At 42.4% G+C, this 23,442-nt stretch overlaps 1 protein-coding gene across 1 annotated transcript; it reads right to left on the bottom strand.

Annotated features, from left to right (window-relative positions):
• Positions 1-3,660: 3,660 nt before the first annotated feature.
• LOC103708830 (cytochrome P450 734A6) lies at positions 3,661-7,626 on the bottom strand. The gene is made up of 5 exons (XM_039128713.1): positions 7,141-7,626; positions 5,693-5,916; positions 5,361-5,605; positions 4,819-5,248; positions 3,661-4,669 (listed from the first exon to the last, which is right to left on the bottom strand). Exons 1-5 carry the CDS (start codon positions 7,433-7,435, stop codon positions 4,193-4,195), a joined length of 1,671 nt encoding a protein of 556 aa, XP_038984641.1. The 5' UTR covers positions 7,436-7,626; the 3' UTR covers positions 3,661-4,192.
• Positions 7,627-23,442: the final 15,816 nt, after the last annotated feature.

Here is a 23,442-nt window from a genome sequence, read left to right as displayed (position 1 = left end):
TATATACACACACACACACACACATGCTTTTTGGCCGCAGCAAATAATAAAAAAAACACAAAGGAAAGTTATTTATTTTTATATTATCCTACTAAAACACCTTTATTTCGACAAACTGGAAGTTTTGTGATTTAGACGAATGCGAGTGACGAATGATTTCGAAGAGTGATCTCATTTTTTTTGTGAGGCCTCAATTCAATCATTGGTTGATTTAGAGTTGACCCACCCACTGCGCTGTACTCTAAAAGGATGAGGACACCTTTTCTTTTTTCCTTGGAGAAGTATTCGCATCTGATGCTAACTAATAAGTTTGATGTACTCTTCAAGTACATCTTGCTTGAAGATCATGTCTCCTTATCATGAATATATTGTGCCATAACGTGAACAATTACGGAGGAAAAAAAAAAAAGAGAGGCAGGGAACATGGTCTCCTGCATGATTGCTTGAGAGGATCAATATTATAAGCTAGCCACCTTCTTGCATGTAAAAGATTCCAAATACCATTACTATCGGTTTCTTCCAGGAGTCAATCTCAGCTATTGTCATATGTAGGTGGCATTCGATAAGGAATAAGAAAAATCTTTTCATAATCCCACATGGAACTTAGTTTAAGATGGCCAGCAACCTTCCATCAAAAAAACAAACAGGAAGGAAGAACATTGCTGTTTAGATAAGCATAACTTCAAAGAAAAGCTTTTCTGTTTATGAGTATCTCAATACGAGGGACATTCTAATTCGCACAGATGAGCTGCCCATGTTCTAGCTAATCGACTTAAGATTACTTAATCTCAACTAGCGGCCTAATGTGCCACATCAACAAGGCCTCCCTCTAGTAGAGAATTCTGATGGAAACACCAGCAAAATTGCTTTCCTCTCTTAGACAATCACAAGGGAATCAAGCTCCTTCTGAGTACATAAATGCGAGATAGGAATCTGTTCCCCAAACAGGGAAATCAAATCAACTAATAAACAAAGGCCTCCTCTTGAGAAAAGGACAAGACCTCTCGTTAAGACACCTCCATCGCGCTTCCTACCAGCCACTCCTGTAGTATTATCAAAAGCTATTTTGAGTTCTTAATGAGCTAGCAGTGCCTCACAGCATTGGGAATGCAAACTTCCTGTTGCTCCCATCATTTGGAGCTCTCTCTCTCTCTCTCTCTCTCTCTCCCTCCATGCCTCCACAGACATTGCATGCACAAAGCAGTCCTATTATGATGATCGTATGGGTCCTGCTGCTACCTTGTCCATTCTCTTACTGTATGACATGCATAGCACACAGTTGTTCCATAAAGCATGGAGAAGAGTGCCTTTCCCTAGGATGAGTGTGACCCTTATCAATTGCGAAGATCATCAGTAGATAACCCATGATCTTTACACTCCTTTTGAGATGGCCATCGCGAGGATAAAGTTCACCTTGCGTGCTGGTTGCCGCCACCCATGTCTAGATCCAGTTCCAGAAGTGTGGTTTAGGAATAGTTAAACTGGCCTAGGAAGAACCAGTTAAGATTGGAATTATTTAAATTCAAATGTAATTATACCTTGGGATGGGTCACATGACTGCTCGGCATGCCTACCATATTCTATGCATGGGAAGTACGCACTGGGTAGGATCGAGAAAGGACCCGCGCCACATGCTCTCATGGGGACCAGCAACACCATGAGAGCACATCCAGAGCTCCCAAGGGAGGGCCCCAGGAGATCCCCAAAAGGTTGCTCCTGCCAGAAAAGAAGAAGAAAAAAAAAAAAAGCTCCGTGACATTTGAAAGCCCCCCAGCAACCATGGAGGAGGATGCGCGATCGACACATGCATGCTGTGCTGCTACAGCTTAACTGGCTCTCGAGTTGGTAGGAGATCGAGGAAGCACGAAATTGTCCGTCGCAATGCTTGAGTTATTCTTTTGCTTGTTTTTTGAGTCTTGCTTTTATCAAGCTGTGCTGCTACAGCTAATTAACTGCCTTCCTTCTTGCTTTTATCACCAGAGAAGGAAGGAAACTCTCATGATCTTGCGAAGGGGTCCCCTGTGACCTGTACCCGGATGTGCTTCGCAAGAAATGCTTCACTGATATGTCGTGATCCATAAATGTCCTGTTGATTAGTTTGAGATCGATCATTAGATATGATTGAAACATGTGCCCTGATCATGACCATATCGAGGGACAGCACGACCCTACAACTCCTATTTTTCTTGGTGAAAACAACTATTCCTTTTTCCCAAAAAAATAACAAATAAAAGAACCACTAATGTCACTTTAAAATTTGGTACCGCGGGATTCAAATTCGGGATATTGCTCCAAATATATAACTGTTAGTCTGTTATGGTGTTCAAATACAAAATAATTTTTCTTTTGTCCAATAATACCAGCTTATTGAAAGTTGAGTTCGATATTTTTTTTTTATAAAAAGAGCGGCAAGGCCGTCCGTTTTTTATTAAAAAAATAAATTTTGCAGAAACTATTTATAAAATTTATATATATATATATATATATATATAAAATTTTTTACAAAAGGTAGCGATTTGTAAGTAGATTTATTAAGCTGTTCGACAAGCTGAACAATCTCATAAATAACTTGAAGGATCTCTATATCTTCAATGTACAACTATATAAGCTCTGCATCCGGATGTGAGTCGGCCTTTTTCAAAAAAGATAAATCATCGTCTCTTAACGTGCGACGCCAATACTCCAAAGATTATTTTCAGGTTTGAGATGAGAATCAAGCAGCTTCTCTTAACACAAATACTTTCAGCCGAAAAAGGTTGATAAACTTTTCTGCAAAACACAACAGAGAGAACTTGATTTTTAAAAGAAATTCCAAACATTTCGCTCCTTCTATATTTTCTAACGCACAGTTGCAATCAACTGATCCGTAGCTTTTCTCATTGGTTGTTGGAATTTTTTGTTTCTCCATTTAGTCCATAGATCATTAATGTTGGTAGGCCAATCTCTAAGATTTAGCTGCATTTTACTTGTTGTTCATAAACTATATGCAAATGGGCATCATATGGTTCGATATTCAAATCATGAAAGATTTTTTTTTTTTCTATGTGCATCATACAGTTAATTTTTGGCGCCATTTCCCTTCTTTCTTTTTTTTTTTTTTATTGCCATTTATCTGGAGAGTTGTGTGAAGGAGGATTTGCCTCCTGCCGCGGGGCCATACGGTCATGTATGCAGCCGTTTTGGTGCTTATACTGGATCCATACGGTCATTTATACAGTGCTTTCTGGTGCTTATACCTGCAACACTATACGGTACATGGTAGGATATATAGAAGCATGGTGTGCAGACACAACATACGTACGGAGATGCCTGATGCCGGAGAGGTGGGCCCCATCCGAGAAGGACAAGGGTGACATACGCAGTCACAGTGCCGGCGGTCGGTCCTCGGGGAACGGCTTCCCCAGTGACAGCTAGCCTAGCCCGAGGCCGGACATCCCGTCTCAGGCTTTCCCCACTCCCGGCCATCTCCGCAGTCCAGCGTTGCGACGGAGCCACACCCAATTATAACCCCTCAAAATTTTGTACTCACGTTTCAGTCACTTCAACTGTTGGCCCTGTCACCCAATACCTCCAACCTTCCCCTGTTCCACTGCGTCCGCATTGATTCTCTACGCATAAAAACTGCATATAAAACAGGGACCACAGAGAGAGAAAGGGAGGGCGAGAGCAATTCCAGTGGCTTTTTTTGAACTTTCCAAGGGTAAACTAAACAATTTCCATTGAAAAGTATACAGTAGATATACACCAGAGCGTGAGTGAGTGCAAAGGAGAGAGAGACAGAGGAGGAGGGTTTATGTGTCAATCTAAATGAAGGCTACAAAGGTGATATGGGCTTAAAGGGGGGTATTTTAGACAATCGCCGGGCATCTTTTTACATGGAGGGTGGGAGGTAATTAACGAAGGGGGGCAGGCACGCACGTTAGCGGCTGTCTCGTTCTGCATCGCTTCGCAGGACACAAGTAGCAACAGTACAGGGCGTTGTATTTTAGTCGTCTGGGTAAAAGAAAGAAAGCGGAGGAGAAGAAGAAAGAAAGAAAAAAAAAAATCCCTATGATGATGGGTGGTTCCTCTTTGCCCGGTCATCATGATACATGGGTCGCCGCGCGCTGTGGTGCTTCCGCCGCCTGCAGTAGACGAAAACAAAAACAAAAAAAACTGGATGGAAGGAATCACGGACGGATGGTTGAGGCAGTCACCAGTGGTAGGGATGATGCGGATCGGACGGCGGTGATGGTGATGCTGAGGAGAGGGAACGGAAGAGGATGGGTGCACCGTACTGGGGGTAGAGGAGCATGAGGACGGTGGGTGCGTGGACGTAGGAGGGGGAGAGCCGGAAGGCGAAGCGCTGAAGGATGATGGCCACCGTCAGCTTGGTCTCCAGGAGGGCCAGGTTCTGGCCGATGCACATGCGGGCCCCCAGCCCGAAGGGGATGAAGGCCGTCGGATGCCGGGCCGCCCGGGCCGGACCCTCCGCGAACCGGCCCGGGTTGAACTGGGCCGCGTCCGCCCCCCAGAGCCGGGCGTCGTGATGGACGGCCATGATCGGGATCAGCAGCTCGGTGCCCCGAGGGATCCGGTATCCCCCGAGCTCCACGTCCGCCTTCGCCCTCCTTATCGTCGCCACCGCCGGCGGGTACAGCCGTAGCGTTTCGTTAAGTATCATACCCATCTGCACAAATAATATCATCATCTATGAGTTTTTTTTTTTTTTTCTTCCTTCTTCGAAAGGACCGACATGTCACTCTAATAATAATAATAATAATAATAAAACAATTACAATATTTTTTTAAAAAAAAAATGGGTAGCGGCGGTACTTACGGTCTTGAGCTTGGCGAGGTGGTCGCGGGTGGGGATGTCACGTGAGCCGCAGACCTCGAGGACCTCCCGGCGCGCCCGCTCCTGCCACTCCGGGTGCATGGCGAGGAGCACCGTCGTCCACGTCAGCAGGTTGGAGGTGGTCTGCTTCCCCGCGAAGAAGAATGTCTTGCACTCCTCCACGATGTCCCGCACCGTGATCGTCGACGTGGATGCTGTCCTCGTCGTCGTCGACCGGCGGCGGTCCGAGGTGGATGATGGTGCTTTCTTGGTGCTGGCATCGATCATGAGCCCCAGAAGATCCTTGGTGCTCCCGTCCGGCTTCTCCTTGTCGGAGCTCATCTCCTTTCGCCGGCCGATCAGCGCCCCCAGACTTTTCTTGATCTCTTTGTCTAATTTCCACGAGCTCGTGTTCTTCTTCGTCGGCAGAAATCTATGGTACAATTCAAGAATTTTTTGTTTTTTTTTATAAAAAAAGATGCTTGGATTGGAACAGTTATATATATATATATATATGTATGGTACCAACGGAGAGAAGCAGCTACCTGTAGCCGGGAATGAAGACGTTGCGGAAGGCCTCGGCCGCAACGACCATTTGCTGCGTCTGTAATTGGAACACGGCCTTGCCGTCTTCGTAGCTCCTCCCAAATGCGGTCCGGGTGATGGCATCCTCCGTCACGGTCTGGAAACACTCGGAGACGTCGATCTCGACCTCGCCGGAGGGCGACATGGCGGACGACCACTTCTCCACCATGTCCTTCACCGTCTCCCCGATGAGCGGTATCAACAGCTGGTCGTGCGAATTTGGAATGCATAATTAATTGGCACGAGAGCAGATCGAGAAAAAAGGAAAGCGTCCGAAGAATTAATTAGGTACCTTGAGATTGTCCATATGGAAGGTGGGGGTGAGGACCTTCCGGTGGTGAGCCCATTTCTCCCCTCTGAGGCTGACCAAGCCGTCGCCTTCGAGCTGGCGGACGAGAGGGTGGGACTCGTAGCGCTCGAAGGAGTCGGCCCGCGACACGAAGATCTCGCGGATGAGGTCGGGGTCGGCAACGGTGAGGCGGGCGGTGGGCCCGAACCATAGCAGGAATGTGGAACCTGGAAAAGTGGCAGGGCCAGCATATCAGCACCACCACCATCTTGTGACAAAAGGGATTGAATCGAGAGCAGAAATGTAGCCAATGCTGGAGTTATTGAGATGTCCAGGAGGAAAAAAGGAAAGGAGGGGCACTTATGGTGGAGAGCAGCAATAGACCGCAGCTACCTCCCAAGGTTACAAGAAGGGGACAAGGAAAATGAGAGAAAGCAACTGCAAACAACTCCCAGAACTTGAGAACTACAAGAGCAACTGTAAAAAGGGCTCAAAAAGAGACAGAGTCTCTGAGTGGATAGGGGGAAAACCCAAGGTGGTACAGCAGTAAAGACCATTTGGCCATAAGCTACGGTACATAGCCGATGTCTCTCTCTCTCTCTCTCTCTCGCTGTGTGTGTGTGTGTGTGTGGGTGTGTGTCTGTGGGAGAGAGAGAGAGAGAGAGAGAGAGGTTAAAGGGATCAAATGGGAGAGGAAAGGGAAAAAAACAAGAGGCAATGGGTCATACAAGTGATACAGTACAAATTGAAAAGCGGAAAGTGAGGAGAAATCTAGGTGAATAACAAAAGAGGAGGATTATGCACACTAAAAAGGATGGGGGGGGGGGGGGGGGGGGGGGGGGGGGGAACGGCTATCATAGTTAAAAGGAAAAAGAAAATTTACAGACACCACGACTTAAAATCGACATCTAAGCTTTTAGACTTGTAGCAAACTATAATTCGATGCCGAAAGCACCATAGAAATGGGCAAATAGAAAACTGATTAACTCCACCACCACTAGAAGGAAAAAAAGGCTGACAACAACCAAAAGGATCGACCGCCAGAAAATAGAATCTATGTAGATGGGAATAGGGGGGCAAAAACAAAAAAGAGGATAAGAAAGGAGTTGCCACCCACAAGCCCAGAAATATATGATGAGCCTCAACAAAGCCCAAACGCACAAGCACCGTCCATCGCCTTTTATACTTTGAGAACCCTTCTAAGGTTCAACGTTAGGGAGAGAAACATAAGCAAAGTTAAGGAAAGTAGCCCCAGAACAAAAAAAAAAAAAAAACAATTATGAGAAAAGCCTGAACAAAACGAAACAAGGCCAAAGACACCTCTTCACACCAAAACCAACACCACCCGCTGCCTCCTCAAGCACCAAAGTACACTGCTAGGAATAAAGACTAAACAGGCCAAGTAAAGAACACATACAGAGAGAGAGAGAGAGAGGAGGGGGTTATGGTACCATAGATCTTCTTCCAATGGTGGTAGAAGGAGAGGACTCGAGGAAGGATGTTGTGGGAGTTGTGAGGCATCATTGGCTTGGAGGAGGCCTCCAGCATCAAACCAACCATTTCTTTGACGCATCCAATGAAAAAACGGTAAGGGGGACCCCTTATGCCTTGCTTTGAGAAGTGCTCTTCTAGCCTCTTTGGCCTCCACCAAAGGAAATCCAACAGCTTGAGTACCATGACCATGCACACAACCAAACCACCCAGAGGCAAAAACCACTTCCAACACCACCCTACCATCTCCCCCATCCCTCTTCCTATTCTGTTTTCCCTCCTCCTCTCTCGTTCGCTTGCTTGGTCCCCTGGTACTACTACAAATATAAGGCACTCACTCCCTTTTTTTTGCTTCTCTTTGTAGCAATATACGTTGCGCGCGTACAGGTATATAAGGAGTTGGAGAAGAGGAGAATAGCTGCGGATTGAGGAGAGAGAGGGGGGGGATTGAGGAGGAATAGGGGTTTGGGGTTTTATAGGAAGGGGGGTGGCAAGGCCGGCGCCGTTGGGGCCGCCGTTGGGGTTACAAGGGTCAACGAAAGGGGCAATTCTTTTGTTCAATGACCAAACTGGCCTTCCATATGTGGGTATGGACGGGCTTTTATCGTTTAGGTCCGTAGCTGGATTTGGCTTCTTTTTTTTTTCTTTTTTTTTTGGGGGTCTATGATGGCAGGCACAGAGAGGGAGAGAGAGAGAGAGAGAGATGGGTTCTAAACTTCCGGATTTTTATTTGAGTTTGCTCAGAAGGGTGAAAAAGAGGGGGCCTCCACAAGAGACAAGGCATTTAAATGGGAGATTAGAGGTAGTGCAACAGAAGAAGAATAAGACTGCCACTTGTTATGATTGTGTTCTGAATGCCAGGCCCATTATGAGAGGCGTCGCTCTCTCGCAAATGGTCGCCATTTTAACCTTTCATGTTTTCTTTTTTGTTTCCGTTATATTAAGTTGCGGAATCGAGGGCAGTACTTTCTGTTTTCCTTTTCTTTTTTCCTGCTTTTAATCCTTCGTTTCGCTGCCAGCGCTATGATTGATGTACATAATGCTTGTCAGAAATTATAAGCTCATTTATGCCTTGCTTTGCTGCCGCCGGTAAATGCCTTTATAAATTCCTTTTTTTTCTAATGCTTTCCAAGGGGAAGGGCAGCCGGGAGGAGAGAGAAGGTAGAGTAGAGGCCCGATACGTTACGAGAGAATACGCTATATACCGTTAGAACTAATGCTCTGATGGAGCAGAGTTTAAATTGGCATACTTAATAGTAGTTCATTTATACAACTTGGCTGCAGTTGTCGCCAGAAACGTTTGACTTCTACCTGCTCATATCATTAATAAGCCGATACTTCTAATAATTATCATCTAATCCGATGCGATTCATGACTGAATTTTGACCGTCTTCAAATCTCCTTTTTATGTGTCAGAACATCAGCAGGGAAATAATTATAACCTTCCAAGAGCTTAGCTCGTCTAATTTGATGGCCATAATGAACAAAATGGATTTTTGTCCATGAAGGTTGCCTAGATTGGAAGGTACAGGTGAGGTCTCCAATGTTAATATAAGAAATTTGATATTCAGATAGGCTAGGCTTCCATGCATCCTAGATTTTTAAAATAAAGCTTTATATATGTCTATATATATCTGGGAGAGAAATATTGGACCGTTTTTTGATTTGTGTGTCATTCTTATGAATTGAAATGAGAATAGGTCGTGGTATAGCAGCGCATTGTTTAGAAAAATATTGGTATACTATTGATTGGTTCGCTGTATAGCGTTGGATTTAGGAGCTGATTTTATCAACTAATCCAGACTCTAAGAAATCAAGCTATAAAGAAAATCTTGTTTTATGAATTGGGATCAAATGAAACATCAAATGCATCAACTAAAAGCAATTGTTTCCTTGTCTTGCAAGCCTTTGTTTTACCAAGAAAACCGAAAGCCACGGGTTTCTTTTGTCTTACCTTGATCCATCATCTTCCAAGATCACTCTTATAGAAGAACTATTATCCTCTTGAATGCATTTCGTCTATATTTTTGCACTTGAATTCCAGTGTAAGTTTTTTCAAAGAGCATTTGAAGTAGGGTGAAAATAGACTGCATAGTATTCATTTGAATATATTTTCATATTTGAATACATCCAGAAACAAACACAAATTTCAGATCGCATCATATCAAAAAAAAAAAAAGAAAAAAAAGAGAGAGATGAATAGACAAGTATCCGATCCTTATCTAAATATCTGATTTGTTTACAATCTTATTTAGTCATATATAGCTTAATTCATCTTCTATACATTGATATATTTGATTTAGCGATTCATAAAGTTTAGCTATCTGATTTATGTCCGTATTTGAACTAAATTTGTATCCTTGTCCATTTAAACATATATAATATAAAATTTTAGTTTCTAATTAATGTATGTAACTGTATCAATAAAACAATTATATATTTATTCTATATTTGTCGGCCTACATGAAATTAATAGTCAGAAAAGGCTAGAACAATTATCATCGACGTCATCATTGTTTATATCTATACTTATCAACTAGGAATGGATATGAATACAAATATATCTAGTGGTGATAATTGATCCATATCCTATCCTTCTTCGATCCTAGTTTGAACTAGTCGAATCTGGCTGTAAGCTTATACTGTAAAAAGTATTTATGAAGTCCTTGAGCCATGACATATGAAAGTAGTTGAGGTCTTTGTCATGGAGAGAGTGGAACATTTTGAATCTTGAATGATATAGGTCAGATCGGTAGAGGTCGAGAAGCCAAGACCAAGAGGTTAGACGGTTGTAGCCAACGAATGGGAGAAAACAACCCAAGAATAAATGGACGCCTAAGGATAAGGATCATGGAAGAGTTTATCGTGACGTAAGCCGTGCAACACTAAATTGGCTTGCTGGCATCGGCATAACGCTCAACCCAGAACATAAATATGTTCGGGCACTGTTTGTAGTTTGATACGTTGAAATTTTTAGTTCAAGATGCTAGAACCAATTTGGATGCCAATTATATTTTACTATACAAATTCAACCCGAACCAGAGGATGTAAGTTCACACTTTTAGGTGGCTATCTCCAAATGTTCTCTCTCTCTCTCTCTCTCTCTCTCTCTCTCTCTCTCTTCTATTTAGTCCAATTCAGCTGATTCCATCACATTGATATACTCAAGAACGGCATTCTAATAATATACGAGACTTGGAAGCAATGAGATATAAAAATCATTGTCAACGAGATCATACATTCCGTGAATTGGAGGGTCCTTCTTTTTTTTGCTCATTTGGCAGCAGAGTGCATGAGATTATATTATATGCCGTACAGTATAGCGTGGGTGTACACATGTACACAGCTAAATATATTGCAACGGAAGCAAATGAAAAGTTTTAAAACCAAAGTTGTACTCTATTCATTTCGGAGAAGCAACTTGGTTGTCTCGGGCACATAAGAGGTTCACAAGAATGAGTGCAATTAGAGATAATAATAGAATAAATGAGGGGGTAAGGAAATGGCTTTATTGAAGGGGGAGAGAGAGAGAGGAGAGGGGTTGATGTTTTGGAAGGATGCACATAAATTAGGGCACATGGCAACAAACGCTGGCTCTATGGGAGGCGCTTTCTCCGCTACCGGCGGGCCGGGATGGCGCTCCCAAGAAGGACACCTCGGCCCCTTTTGCTGTGGGGCCCACCCCTTGTGGGGAGATGGCACACCTTCCCCAGTCCATGTCCTAATGGAACCAAGGCAGGCCGGGGCCATGTGCTCCCGTGGGTCGCAAACCCACAACCCTTATGCTCGGGTTTGGGGTCCGGGCTCGCCTTGGACTCGGGGCACGGCACGGAACGGAGGGCTCTCTTCTCTCTCTCTCTCTCTCTCTCTCTCTCTCTCTCTCTCTCTCTCTCTCTCTTCAGAGATGGGTGTTTTGCTCATTTGAAGAGAAATTAATTTATAGGTATCATCTAAGCAAATGTTATCGTGTTATGCTCGCACTGAGCGTGTGCATGGGCGTGTGATTTTGATTTTTATTTTTTTTGGAGAAAAAACAACAAAACTTATGAGCGATTGTGATTGGATGATGCACAAAACAATGAAACTTCTCTATGGAGATGCCAACTGCCATGGAGGATTCTCTAGGAACTAATGCTTGGCCTGCTTATCAGAAAAGGGTTATGCTTCTATAGAGAGAGAGATAGAGGATCTTAGAAGACTGGATTTTTTTTTTAAAAAAAAAGGATTTTTTGAGAAATTACAAAGTATTACTAATTATCGAGGGTGCGAATAATCTAGCACACAAAACCGAGAAAATAATGCGTGAAAAACCTTTGATACTCAAATGGCATGGACCATAGAGTACATTCCTTTTTTTTCTTTGTTCTCTAAGCCATTGCTAGGGAAATTGCTCTCCTTTTCTTTTATTTTTGAAGTGACGGGTAGCTTAAGATTTGGTCTCATGTCTTAATCTCAGCACCAGCCACTATAAATGAGACTTTGATCTTCTAGTATCTCATTAGGGGCATAGAATATAGCATCGTTATCAAATTAGGAAACTTATTTGATAGTCACTAATATCAGAATTGTAATATAATAATAAGAATGTAAGCAGGGTGTAAAATAAGGCCGGCTGGCTAAACTGAATCGCTTTCTTTTCTAACTACAAAAAACAAGCGAAATATAAGTTTGGGGAAAATAAAAGCACAGCCATCCATAACCTTCTAATGATTCGCTCGCATGTCCTTTCAATGTGACTTACTATATTAAAGAGATATATTCTTTTTTAGGCAAAAAAAAGAAGTATAAGAACATGCACGATCTACAGTTTCTTCGATCCATATGTAATAGCTGGTGGCCTGTTAAGAGATCTCAAATTGGGAGACAAATTGCAGATGGTAGGTATTTTAATTTGTAGTCCAACTCCTGCACCTCCACAATGCCAAACTTCAGATAACAATTGTTTGCATCCATCCATCCTTATAGTCCACATAAAGAAGTTGGGTATTAGACGAATTGATTGGCAAAATGTGTTGTAGTTTGGTAGGTTGGCAACTTGGCAGCATTTGCTATAACTACCCGGCAGTTCATAAAGATTAGGTCAATATATTATATATCTTGCACACAATACGGATAGTAGGTGTACCAGACTAGGTGAATATATTATATATCTTACGCACTTCATCTAACATTCCACACCTCGGTATTTTAGAGGCTAAAACCCTTGCATCATACCCTAATTTCCAAGCCATCATTTAGCGTCACGGTTGTGTCATATGACCTTTTGCAGCCTCTATTTTGAATTTCCAAGTAAACGCACCCATAAGTTGACTTTGCAACAAACTGTTCAAGAACTAGACAGGAATATTTGTCTTTAAACATGGTGATGTCGAGCAAGATTTGAAGTTTCCAAGTCGTTGAGGTGCGTGCTCCATGGAAATTTAGAGGAGGGCCCACCAAATTGGCGCTTTCGTTCTTAATGTGGACTAATTAAGAGATAGCGTCATTTTGCGGCAAAATTTTCAAGCTGTGATACATGGCATCACTATTCGAAGACTCTGAAAAATGAGATTATGGAAGCTCTGCATTTTGACGAGCAAGAGACCTAGATGGGTTTACCCGGAGAAGGGAGTGGGCATCGACTTGTTGAAAATTTTCCCTAACTCGGCTGCGGAAAATCTACACCAAATTTATCGGGGATCATAATTATATCATCCTTACGTCACAACTCATCCATTTGGAGAATTAATTTAGATTCTAGTATTTATTCACAAATAGGCCTAGAAGACCAAAATATTTACTCATCCAGACTGAATTTAGAAGGCCAAGATGCTATACCTAAAGATATGGTTTTATTTGCCATGTATAATTACTTGTGGTTTGGCTCCTTGATGTTGAGATAAGCATTGGGTCTTCAAGATCAGCAATGCAACACTTTTTGTAATGATCTAGATGAGTTTCCAAGAAATGCAAGCAAACATTTGATTTGCATCTGGCTATCTAAACAAATAAATTACGAAAATACTATTTTTGTCGTAGACATCCAATTTTTGTCAAGTTTTTGTACAAAGTAGCTGCTCTAAGACTTGAACTCGAGTCACCGTGCAGTCCAAGACCTTTATCATTGTACCAATTAATGACCCCATAGAGCATTTTTTTTCTTTCTCTCTTAACAAAAATATAAAAGATTCTGATTTTTCTGCATTCAACTATTTTTGATGAATGACATGGACTCAAGATGTGGATGATAACATATCACGAAAATATTATTTTTAAGACTATAAAGCAAGCTCCCAACCTCCATACACATAAGTGTGTTTCAGACAACAGAAGGGGTTGTGCATGCTTAAATTTCAGTGCTATGAGGGCCTCGTATGAAATGCTCGTAACCTATGCTAGACTTTAACATCCCACACACAACTCTACTTATGAGGGGTGACCTTTTTCACATAATGTCATGAGTTGCTATTATACATCTATTAACTATATTGTTGTACAGCTCTCAATAAGATTTGAAATTTGACATCTACTATGGATATGTCAATTCTCTCCGCTCTACGTTGCGTTTAAGTAACACTATGTTCGCTAGCCTACCATCTCCCTGCGAATGAGATTCAAGGAGATCAAATAAATATGACTATAGTTGTTATGATTGCTAATTTTATAGAGAGGGTTGCTTGCTTCCTCACCTTTTCCCTTTCCTTGGTTTCTTCTGAGGTTGTTATGCCGCAATAGATGGTGCAAGAAGCTTTTTGGAGGAGATTCGCCGAAAGAGGGTGACGCTTTTGACACGGCTGGCTGTTCTCACGCACGTTTAGTGTGAGCGGCCGATGTACCCAAAAAAGAAGAAGAAGAAGAAGATGATGATGATGATGATGGTGATGGAAAGAGAAATCGATCAAATGCTTCTTGTTGCTTGCAAATGGACAAACTAGGAGCTGCAACCATCGCTTCCTAAAAGCGGGAAGATTTGGGAAAATGGCCAAGAATTTTCCAACCAGGAAGCCCAAGAAGAAAATTTTATAAGCTATTCTCCCTTCATCTCAATCAATGACGTGGATACAGCGGCAAGCAGCGGCGGTTTTGGAGGAGAGTGTGCTTGTTTCTTTCTAGAAAAAATGGAGCCGTGTCTGATGGTGTCGCCTCGACTTCGAAGTTGCTTAACAAAATTCCAGTCCGATGGGGCTCTTGATTTCATTAGCCAATGACTTAAAATTCCATGTTCTAATAATTTAGCTTATCTAGTGTTTCTTTTTTCGGTGAACGAGCACATCTAGTTTAAGTTTCAGACTTGCTTAATGGAGAAAGATTTGTAGGTTCGTTCGTGGTATATGTAGAAACCTAGAATTTGAAAGTAATCGCTGAATTTCAAATCTAAAGATAAAGGATCTGGATGCCAAGAAAGAAATGAGAAGAGGGATAACTAGTAACTTTTTATTTCGCTAGCGCCCGGTAAATGGAAGCATTATTAATTTTTTAATGATAAAAACTAGGCACAAGAGGGGTATTTATATGCTTTGAGATCCCTTATTTGATCCAATTTTCAAATGCATATTCTTTTGTTTTGGTTTAGGAAAGTATGAGAGTTGAAGTGTATTAGGATTAGGGCTTCATCTAAAAGATTGCTTTGGCCTTGTTTTGCTCCATTTTTTTGATTATAGTGGAATTTTTGCTTAATTCTTGCTTACGGACGCAAATCTGTTGTTAAACCATGTAAATCCATGTGTGATGTGCTTTCTTTCTCTCTATATTCTCGAATCTTTTTTTTATTTTTTGTCGTTTTGAGTCCTAGAAACAGATCCAACATTAACTAAGCTAGAGATGTTCAGGTATCCTAAAAATTCCAAGGGAATAAGAAAAATAGGTCATAACTCTTAAGCTAACTAAATTAATCTATCTCACCGCTCTCACCTTCAAAAAAAAAAAAAAAAGAAGGAAAGAGTCTCGACAATAATCTATTTATTATTGCTTGCCTTTCAATGCTAGTTATTATGCTATCAAATAATCCAACAAATACGACGAGTTGCCATCAATTGCCTTGAACTTGTAGTCCATTTTAGATATGTTTCAAATTAAACCTTTGGACGATAAGCAGATTTCTTCTAATGATGGCTAGTGTACCATTAGATGTATTGTTGTCCCTGGTTGAGTTTCCATCTATATCAATGCATACATGTGTATATACAACAAATACATACATATACATATGCTAATTCAATTGTATATAAGTATATATTTTTTAATTTTTTTTTGTAGTTTTGAAGGAAATGGATGAAGGGAAGAATAGAAATTTTGTATCTTTGACAGCTTTACCAGCACACAAAAATGGCACTATAATGGTGATTGTTTCAGTGGCTCGAGGCAGTTGGCAGTAAATCGATCAGTATATTATTCGCTACTGTTGGGCCGTGCATATCTACTGTTCCTTTGGCTGTATGATAATCATTTTAATTGCTATATCAGGTAAAAGAATGTCACCGACCAGGCCCCTCGGCACAGTGCATCGCCACTTGGATAGAGCGAGAGAGAGAGAATATTCTTTAGATCTTTGCTTCCCCTTGATGCCAAAAATATTCTCCAAACGGACCGTACCGAGTGCGACCCATCCCTTCCCGCCGTCCAATCTGTGATCCCATTATATATATTCAAATTATCAAAAAGCCGAAGAGATCGAACGGCTGAGAACGTCGCAGGTAATTCTCATGGTTACGGTGGGAACAGTGGCGCACAGCCCGGATCCAGCGAAGCTCCGGCAATTCAATTACGTCCACGCAAAGCACGGGGTGCGACGCGTCGTCATGCGGCGGGCGGCGGGCCCAGCACCTCCATCAAATCATTATTCTCCACGTGGCATCCAATCATTTAAGCCTTTACGCTTAGTGTTTCCTGTCCGCACACCTAAAACGGCCCCCATACGCTTTTGTCCCTCTCCCTCCCTCCATCCCTCTCTCTCCCCCTCTGTCCCGTCAACTCAGACAGGGGGCCGGTGGTCACCGCGCCCCCGCCATCCATTTGTCCTCTCTTCTCACGATAACGCAAATGCCCCTCAACTTATATATATATATATATATATATATATATATATATATATATCATATTAAACTATCTATTATTTTTTTTTCATAAATTTTTTGAATGAACCTGTTTCTGGAAACTAGACCAGGGGCGACCGGTCCGCTGAGAAGAATGAGCTCTGGTGAAAACTGACGGACGGCAATCCGTCGGCGAGCGGCATCCTCTGCAAGGGGCCTGCAAAAAGCCAATGGCCGAGGTTTCCGGCACCGGCCCTCCGATGCCTAAGTCAGAGGGGGCAAGTGTATCAAAGGAGAGAGGATATGTGTCCAGGTTTTTGCATCCCCTCCTCCCCTTTAAGATGGGAAGGTTCTCCTTTTATAGAGGAGCGCTGGGTTACCTGTGATGTGATGGGGCGAAGTTGCCGTACGGCTGAGCACGTCGCATGAATTGGTACACGATCAAATGAATTAATGCCTTGCCGTTGGGGATGAAGTCGGGATCAGGGAGTTGTCACGGCCAACTGGATGCAGCCGAACTAATTTGCCGTGGAGGACTGGAGATCCGTAGATAACAGGCGCCACGCGCATTAATTGTTAAGTAGGCCGAAAATACGCATTGATTGTTGAGTAAGCCGGAGATACGCATTAATTGTTGACTAAGCCGGAGACACGCATTAATTGTTGGGGGCGGTGGCCGGATGTGGTCTCTGATCGGACTACAAAAGGATGTGACCGCGGTAGGTGAGTGGTGAGGTCGGACTTCCGAGATCGAGAGCTCTGAAGTCGGGCGCCAAGTCGGGCGCTTTCAAGGTCATGTGCTGCCGATGCGCTCACGTGCTTTGGGGCGACTTGTATTTTCCCAACAGAACCTGATTCTCCAACCATTCAAAAATATAGAGATGACATGAATTCACTATCAAATTCAGCGACCGAATATCTTCTGTCATCATCCCTTGTATCCATAAGTAATCGGTCGTGCATTGAAACAGACCTTAAGCATCTTTATTTAGGTAATATAACTCTTCTCGCTTGCTTGCACTGAATTTTGCTTGTAATATAGTTTCTTCATCTCTATAAAGTATTTCACTTTTTTATTGAGAAAAAGAGAGAGAGAGTTAAGGGCATGAATGGAACTTTAGATGATTAGTGCGGGTGGCAAGCTGGCTATGGCTTTGGCCACATCCGATGCACTCATTATATTACTCGTTGTGAACCCCAGTGGGCTTTGAAAATGTTGAAATAGGGGCAATATTGGAAAGAGAATGACAGGTTTTAGGGGAGGGGGAGCTGGGAGTACAAAGATAACAACCTCTGCAGCGCCCGCCGGATATCGTTCCGAAAGCAATGTTGGTACCAGCACCACCACCATCAATTCCTCGCTTACATCGAGGTGCGCTGTATATTTTTACCTACTCGTTTCTCAAGGCAAAAAGAGCTATTTACTTTACCATTATCGTGCAACTCCCGGTTTATCTTTTTCCCCCTCACCTTTACCTTTCCGATGCTCGAAAGTTCAAAAAATAATAGTAATAATAATAATAAACAAATTAATCTGCTGTCATGTACTTTAATGGAATTCATGTGCCGATCACGGATGGCTGTGATTAGAGAATGACTTCTTCTTTTTTCCCATCCAAACTCGATAAAGATAATATTGCAGAGGATGATGGTGATAACGATACGTGACAAGATGGAAAGGAAAGGTTGGGCAACGTCCGGCTGCATGTATTTGTTTTGCTCCTTGGAAGCTGCTCGTAAAATTTTGTCGGCATGTTTATGTCCAAAAGGCCATGTCTTGTAACCTGCAGCGATGAACAGACTTCACTCCTTCCATGTGCTCCATCTTTTCGCAACAGGAAGCCGGATTCCCCGACTGGGATCCGCGTGATACGAGCGGGCCGTGGCCTGGCCTGGCCTGGCCCCACAAAACTCTGGAGCTATGCGCCTCTCACCTCCCTGGATTTGGTGCGGGCTGAGATCGAGGTCTCTTTATCTCTATCGCTTGCTGAAGCTCAGCTCCTGTGCCAGACTCGTGACTCCAATGCGGCTACCAGTCTCGATAACCAGTCCGAATGTCTCGCGATCGGAGACGCAATGCGACCAACAATTCTATTCGAGCTCTGCTCGGTCATTTCATACCAAGATAATGGAGAAGCAGCGGACTGCACTCAGCATATTATGAAATGATGGATGCTAGGGTTAAACTAAAGAGCTATAGGTTTGATGCATGTGATCGACTATTTGCATGCCATTAAGACCGTGTTGGAGTGTGACGCTGTAACAAGAATCGATCAAAACAAATGATGAAGATCACAGTATTCTTGACCCCTCTCTCTCTTTTTTCTGACAAATACGACAGACCACCTCAACTAGGGAGGGGTGCCAACCAGTTCAGCTGCCTGGACCTCTTGCCATCCCTATTTCATTCCAAGCTTCATACATTGTCAAGTAAGGTAATCGGCTTCGTAATTACATGGGAGATATTATTTGGAGATAGAGATAGAGAAAGAGGTGTTTTGATCTGCCTATGGCTAGTCAAGCTCTTCTTGTTAGCGAAGGATCGATGATGCTTGTAAAATTTTGTTTATGCATCGGTGGTGGTTGAAGATCCTTCTTCCTTTCCTTGATTATCAGAAAAAACATAAGAATTGTACAGTCAAGATATAAGGATAAACAAAGATGTACTTTCTATTTATCTGGCCTTATTAACTTATGGCTTTTTCAATCTGCTATTCATTATATGAACTGCTGGCATTTAGTGACGGCGGGTCTATAGTAATAGTCTTTTTTCCAAAAAAAAAAAAAAAAGTTCACCATGAAGGTGCATAAAAGCCTATGCAAAACATACTATACTATACTAGCATTGAACCAATATGTGGTATATACAGGGATGTACAGAGTATAAGTACACCAAGCCGATCTCGTACTGGACGTATATATTGACATTGTAGTAACATAATACCTGTGCGAGGTAAGCTACCGAGATTTCGAATCGCGAAAGAAAAATTAAATTTATGTTACCGAGGTTGGTCGTTTCATATCCAAATTCCAAGCATTAATGGTGGAGAATATAGAAAAAAAAGAAAAGTAATAATACGCTGATGGATGGTCCACTTGATCAATTTTCAATTTCTAAGGATCTCACCGTGATTCTTGCAAAAGCCAACCATGGTTCCTTTCTTGATCCCGACTATTATTCCTAGTTCATAGGCCCCATTAATCATGGCAGAGCATGCAGTGCCGATATAATAGTCAATCTTGGAAGAGATGTATGACAATTATTACATCTAAGACAATGATAATATCATATTTTATACTTGATAAGAAAGATTTTGCCCTCGGAAGGATTAGAATCACAATCGACCAAAAGCTGAAAGTTGACCGATGACCATATATCATGTTGTGGGGGCAATCATATATGAAGTGAAAGATCGAAGCCAAACTTTCAAATCCCCTATTACTAACTCCTCCGAAGGTTTCGCCATCCATGGATCACAACTCACATTATTCAGAGGTCCAAGCCAAAAAATTTAGGGATAGCAACTTTTCAGCCATCACTAGTCACTAATGGCAACATCTTAGCTCATGAAGCACACCATATTCTTTGGATGTATGTCGTTCCAACAAAGCCAAGTCATCCTCCAAAATTCTATATCATAGAGATTCTCCAAATTAGGATCAGTGAAAAGTGTGAACATCGGGTCAAAACGGGCACTGATTTCCCTTATTTTGATATTTCTGTCAGCAATCCTCGAAGGGGTTGGCTGGAGACCCATAATCCCCTCCTTGATTAGGCCGAGTCATGGATGCCTGCGGGCCCCTGGTGCAGTTGAAGCACATATCAAAATTAAGTTGGTAGGTGACTTGTTCATAGGTTTTTTATGACCGCCAAAGGATGAAGGAAAAAAGAAATTGTCCGTCCAGAATAAACCTGTGGTTATTTTTTCATCCTTAATATTCCTTTTGTTTAGTTCTACATCTCTATCATGAAATAACAAATTGAGTCCATATAGGCATTTTGTATGTAGCTATTTCTGGCTATAGTTTCTGATACTCCGTCCATTTTATAGAGTATTTGAACCTGGTTTGACAACAGAGAAATGAGATCAAAGCTTACAAATGTTGAGCTGATCCATTGTACAACACAAGGATTTATGTCAACTCTCAAGTGGTCATTTACAAGCTCATGTTCATATAAAGCAATGCTTTCTTTATAGCATTCGTCTCCCACACATTGCACAATAAGCATATTAACATAAAAATTAAAGCTAGCTACATACTATGATAGTTCAATGTTTGGAAACTTGTGAACTTAAGATAAATGCCTCCTCAGCGTCTCAAACTTTCGGCTACACCCTCCACAAACGTATAAAAAGTTCAGCTAGAGTGATCGTGTCCATAGATACAGACTACATTAATGCACTCGACCTGATGCTATCAGCTTATAATGAAGTCCAAAATGGTCGGTTAGCTCATATCAAAAAAAAAAGGTGGTCGGTTAATGAACAACATCATCTCTCTTTATAAATATGGACCTACCACCCCACCTCCATAAGTCAGAACAAAGACCAGACCCTTCCACTCGCCCTGGACTCGGCCTTCTCAAATCTGGTGGACTGAATTCAACTCCACGGTATTGTGGAGGCCTACCGAGGAAGTGGCAACAAAAAAATAAATAAGTTTTTTGCTAAGAGAAATGGATGGTCGTGTTTGGACTTAATTGTTTGTTTTTCCCAAAAGCGATCTACCATAGAAGGCAGATGAACCATTTGTGACGCATGGCATACTAAATCCTGACCTACTTCATCCGATATTGGGTAACAGTTGTTTACTCAATAGATCACACCGAACATATTTATATATGACTTTTGAGAAAATTATAGTAGTCCGGATCCAAGCAGGATTTCGAAGAAAATAATTTTTAGAGATATATAGTTGGTAGCTCAACTGGTTGGTAGAGAGGTCTCGATTTCGAACATGAGTGGTGGTGCATGAGCAATGGATTCTCAAACAGAGCTAGTGCACAAGCTGTAAAAAAATCTGAAGGCTTATGAGAAGCAGCATGTGTAGAAGGCATGGAGTTTCTAATATGAATGTGACACCTAAAGATCGACACAAGGCGCGTTCCTAGAACTAAGCTGGTCTATGTCACCCATCCTTCCATCAGAAGTTACTGAGTTTACTTTTACCATGATCGGAAACATTGATGGCTCATCGAAAAATGCTAATCTAATTCACCTCCTCCGACCTCCTACCGACAGCAGCTAGCGACACCATGCCCAGCTTTGAGCTCTCCAAACTGCCCACCATTTCTTTCAGTCCTTATCCTTGTGGTCATGCTGTCTCTCCCCTTAAATGCATTGCCTAAACCTACTTAACCTGCATTGGGTTGGCAAGGACCCCTCGTCCATCTACTTGTTCCAAAGGACCCACACATGGATGGAAGCGACAAGGTGGCGGCTAAGGTTTAGATAACCAGCTTTAAATGCTCGGATTCGTGAGTGCATGCATATCTTCCGGTGTCAAATATATATGATTAGGTGGACATTGCAACGGGCCAGCATGGGCGGCCGAATAGACAGCCACGGTCTCTAGGACACACCTTGAGCCATCAAGGATCCTTGTCCTGTTCGTACATCGTTGTTGTTGCTGTTAACACCCCAACCCATGTGCCTTGCTCGTACCATGAATCGCAACAAGTTTTGCAAAGCCTGGCCTACATTGATCTCGGCTCTGCAATATATAGCCGAGTCGTCTTACCGGGCTCTGAATCTGAATTAAACCTAGACGAAGTGCTCGACATAATGAGAGGCCATGGAGAGCCGACAATCACATTGCCGGAGTACCCAACAAGAAGATAGCTTGTCCATGCGAGATCGATGAAGCTGGGTCGTCCATCCCTACTATTATAACTGTATAATCAAGTGCCAGTTCATCCAGCCTCGCCAGTTCTAAGCCTAGGTTGAACGGAGGCCAGATGGCCCCTGCCTGGAAATCCAAAGCCAAGTTACAGCCCATCAAATATCCTTAGGGCCATGTAGGGTGCGCCAGCTAAACCCTAAGCGATAGTTTTGCACGCCCCATCCGGTTCCGGTTCATAGGACAGCTGATTGCTCGGAGCATCGTGGAATCCTAGAAATGGATAGAGATAGCATCGAAGTGACGCTGTTCTCTGTAGAATGGAAGAGTGAATTTTGGTTCCAAACTTCACTCTCAGATCAGAGCCGGTAAAGATTAGGTAAAAGGAGGACCGATTAGCTTGGCAACTAGCAAGCAAGCCACAAGGATTTATCCTTGGAACATTAAAAGCAGTGGGACAAATAAACCAGCTTCTTACTTTTCGAGCCATCTGCCCATAATTGAAGGTGGGCAGAATAATTACCGTCAACTTCCTTCAGACACACGGGGCCCAAATAGATCAATTGTCTGTATATAGTAGGTTAATTAACCTATTAAAGGGCCCTTGACCACTAAGGTGTTCCTTCAACAAGTGGAAACCATCCCCACAATATCTAATCCCATCTGAGCCCACCAGGATTTTATGGTCCCCAATCTAAGATCAGATTTATCGCCATGATCGGATGTCTTCATGTCAGAAAGCTCGATCCCCATCCTGGGGGGAACGTACTAAACCTGACCTGATGATCCAACTCACCAAGGCCCTATACAGACACAACATCTTGGCAGGCAGTTCCCGGTCATTTTGTTGTTTCTTTTGCGTATCCGTTCAATAAAATTACAGCACTTATTTCCTAGTGACAAAGAATGGAAGATCTACGCTCAACGCTGCAACGCAATGCCTGATACTAAAAACTCCAGCTACTGTTAATGCCTGTTCCTTCAGAAAACAAATACTATCAATCAAGCCCGGAATTACTCCCCTTCTTTTCTGAAGCACGCTGGGAAATAGTTTTTCCCTCACCATAAGCACAAGCGTATGAGCAACAATCATGAGACACTGATCAAAAGCAGGAGAAAAAATTTTGATTCTATTTGACATCACTTCCATTCTTCAGTTTTCATAAAAAACTAAAATCTTAAAAAAAAAAAAATCCAAAACTTTTTTGGTAATCACTTGAATTGTGATGCCGCGGCAATGGACTAGTGATATCAGGGACCAACAGAGCTGGTGGCTATTTCATCTATTCTATAACTGGAATAAAGTGGGCAAAGAGATTTCAAGAAATGATAGATCTATCCACTCCATCAAAATTGAGTTGAAACTGGTGTATCATAAGGAATTTTTCTTTTCTATTAATTCCTATAGAA

The sequence above is a fragment of the Phoenix dactylifera genome, chromosome 8 (genome assembly GCF_009389715.1).
Source record: "Phoenix dactylifera cultivar Barhee BC4 chromosome 8, palm_55x_up_171113_PBpolish2nd_filt_p, whole genome shotgun sequence".
NCBI classification, from domain to species: domain Eukaryota; kingdom Viridiplantae; phylum Streptophyta; class Magnoliopsida; order Arecales; family Arecaceae; genus Phoenix; species Phoenix dactylifera.
The sequence above is the reverse complement of the archived record's forward strand: the minus strand, read 5'-3'. Positions and strand labels throughout refer to the sequence as shown.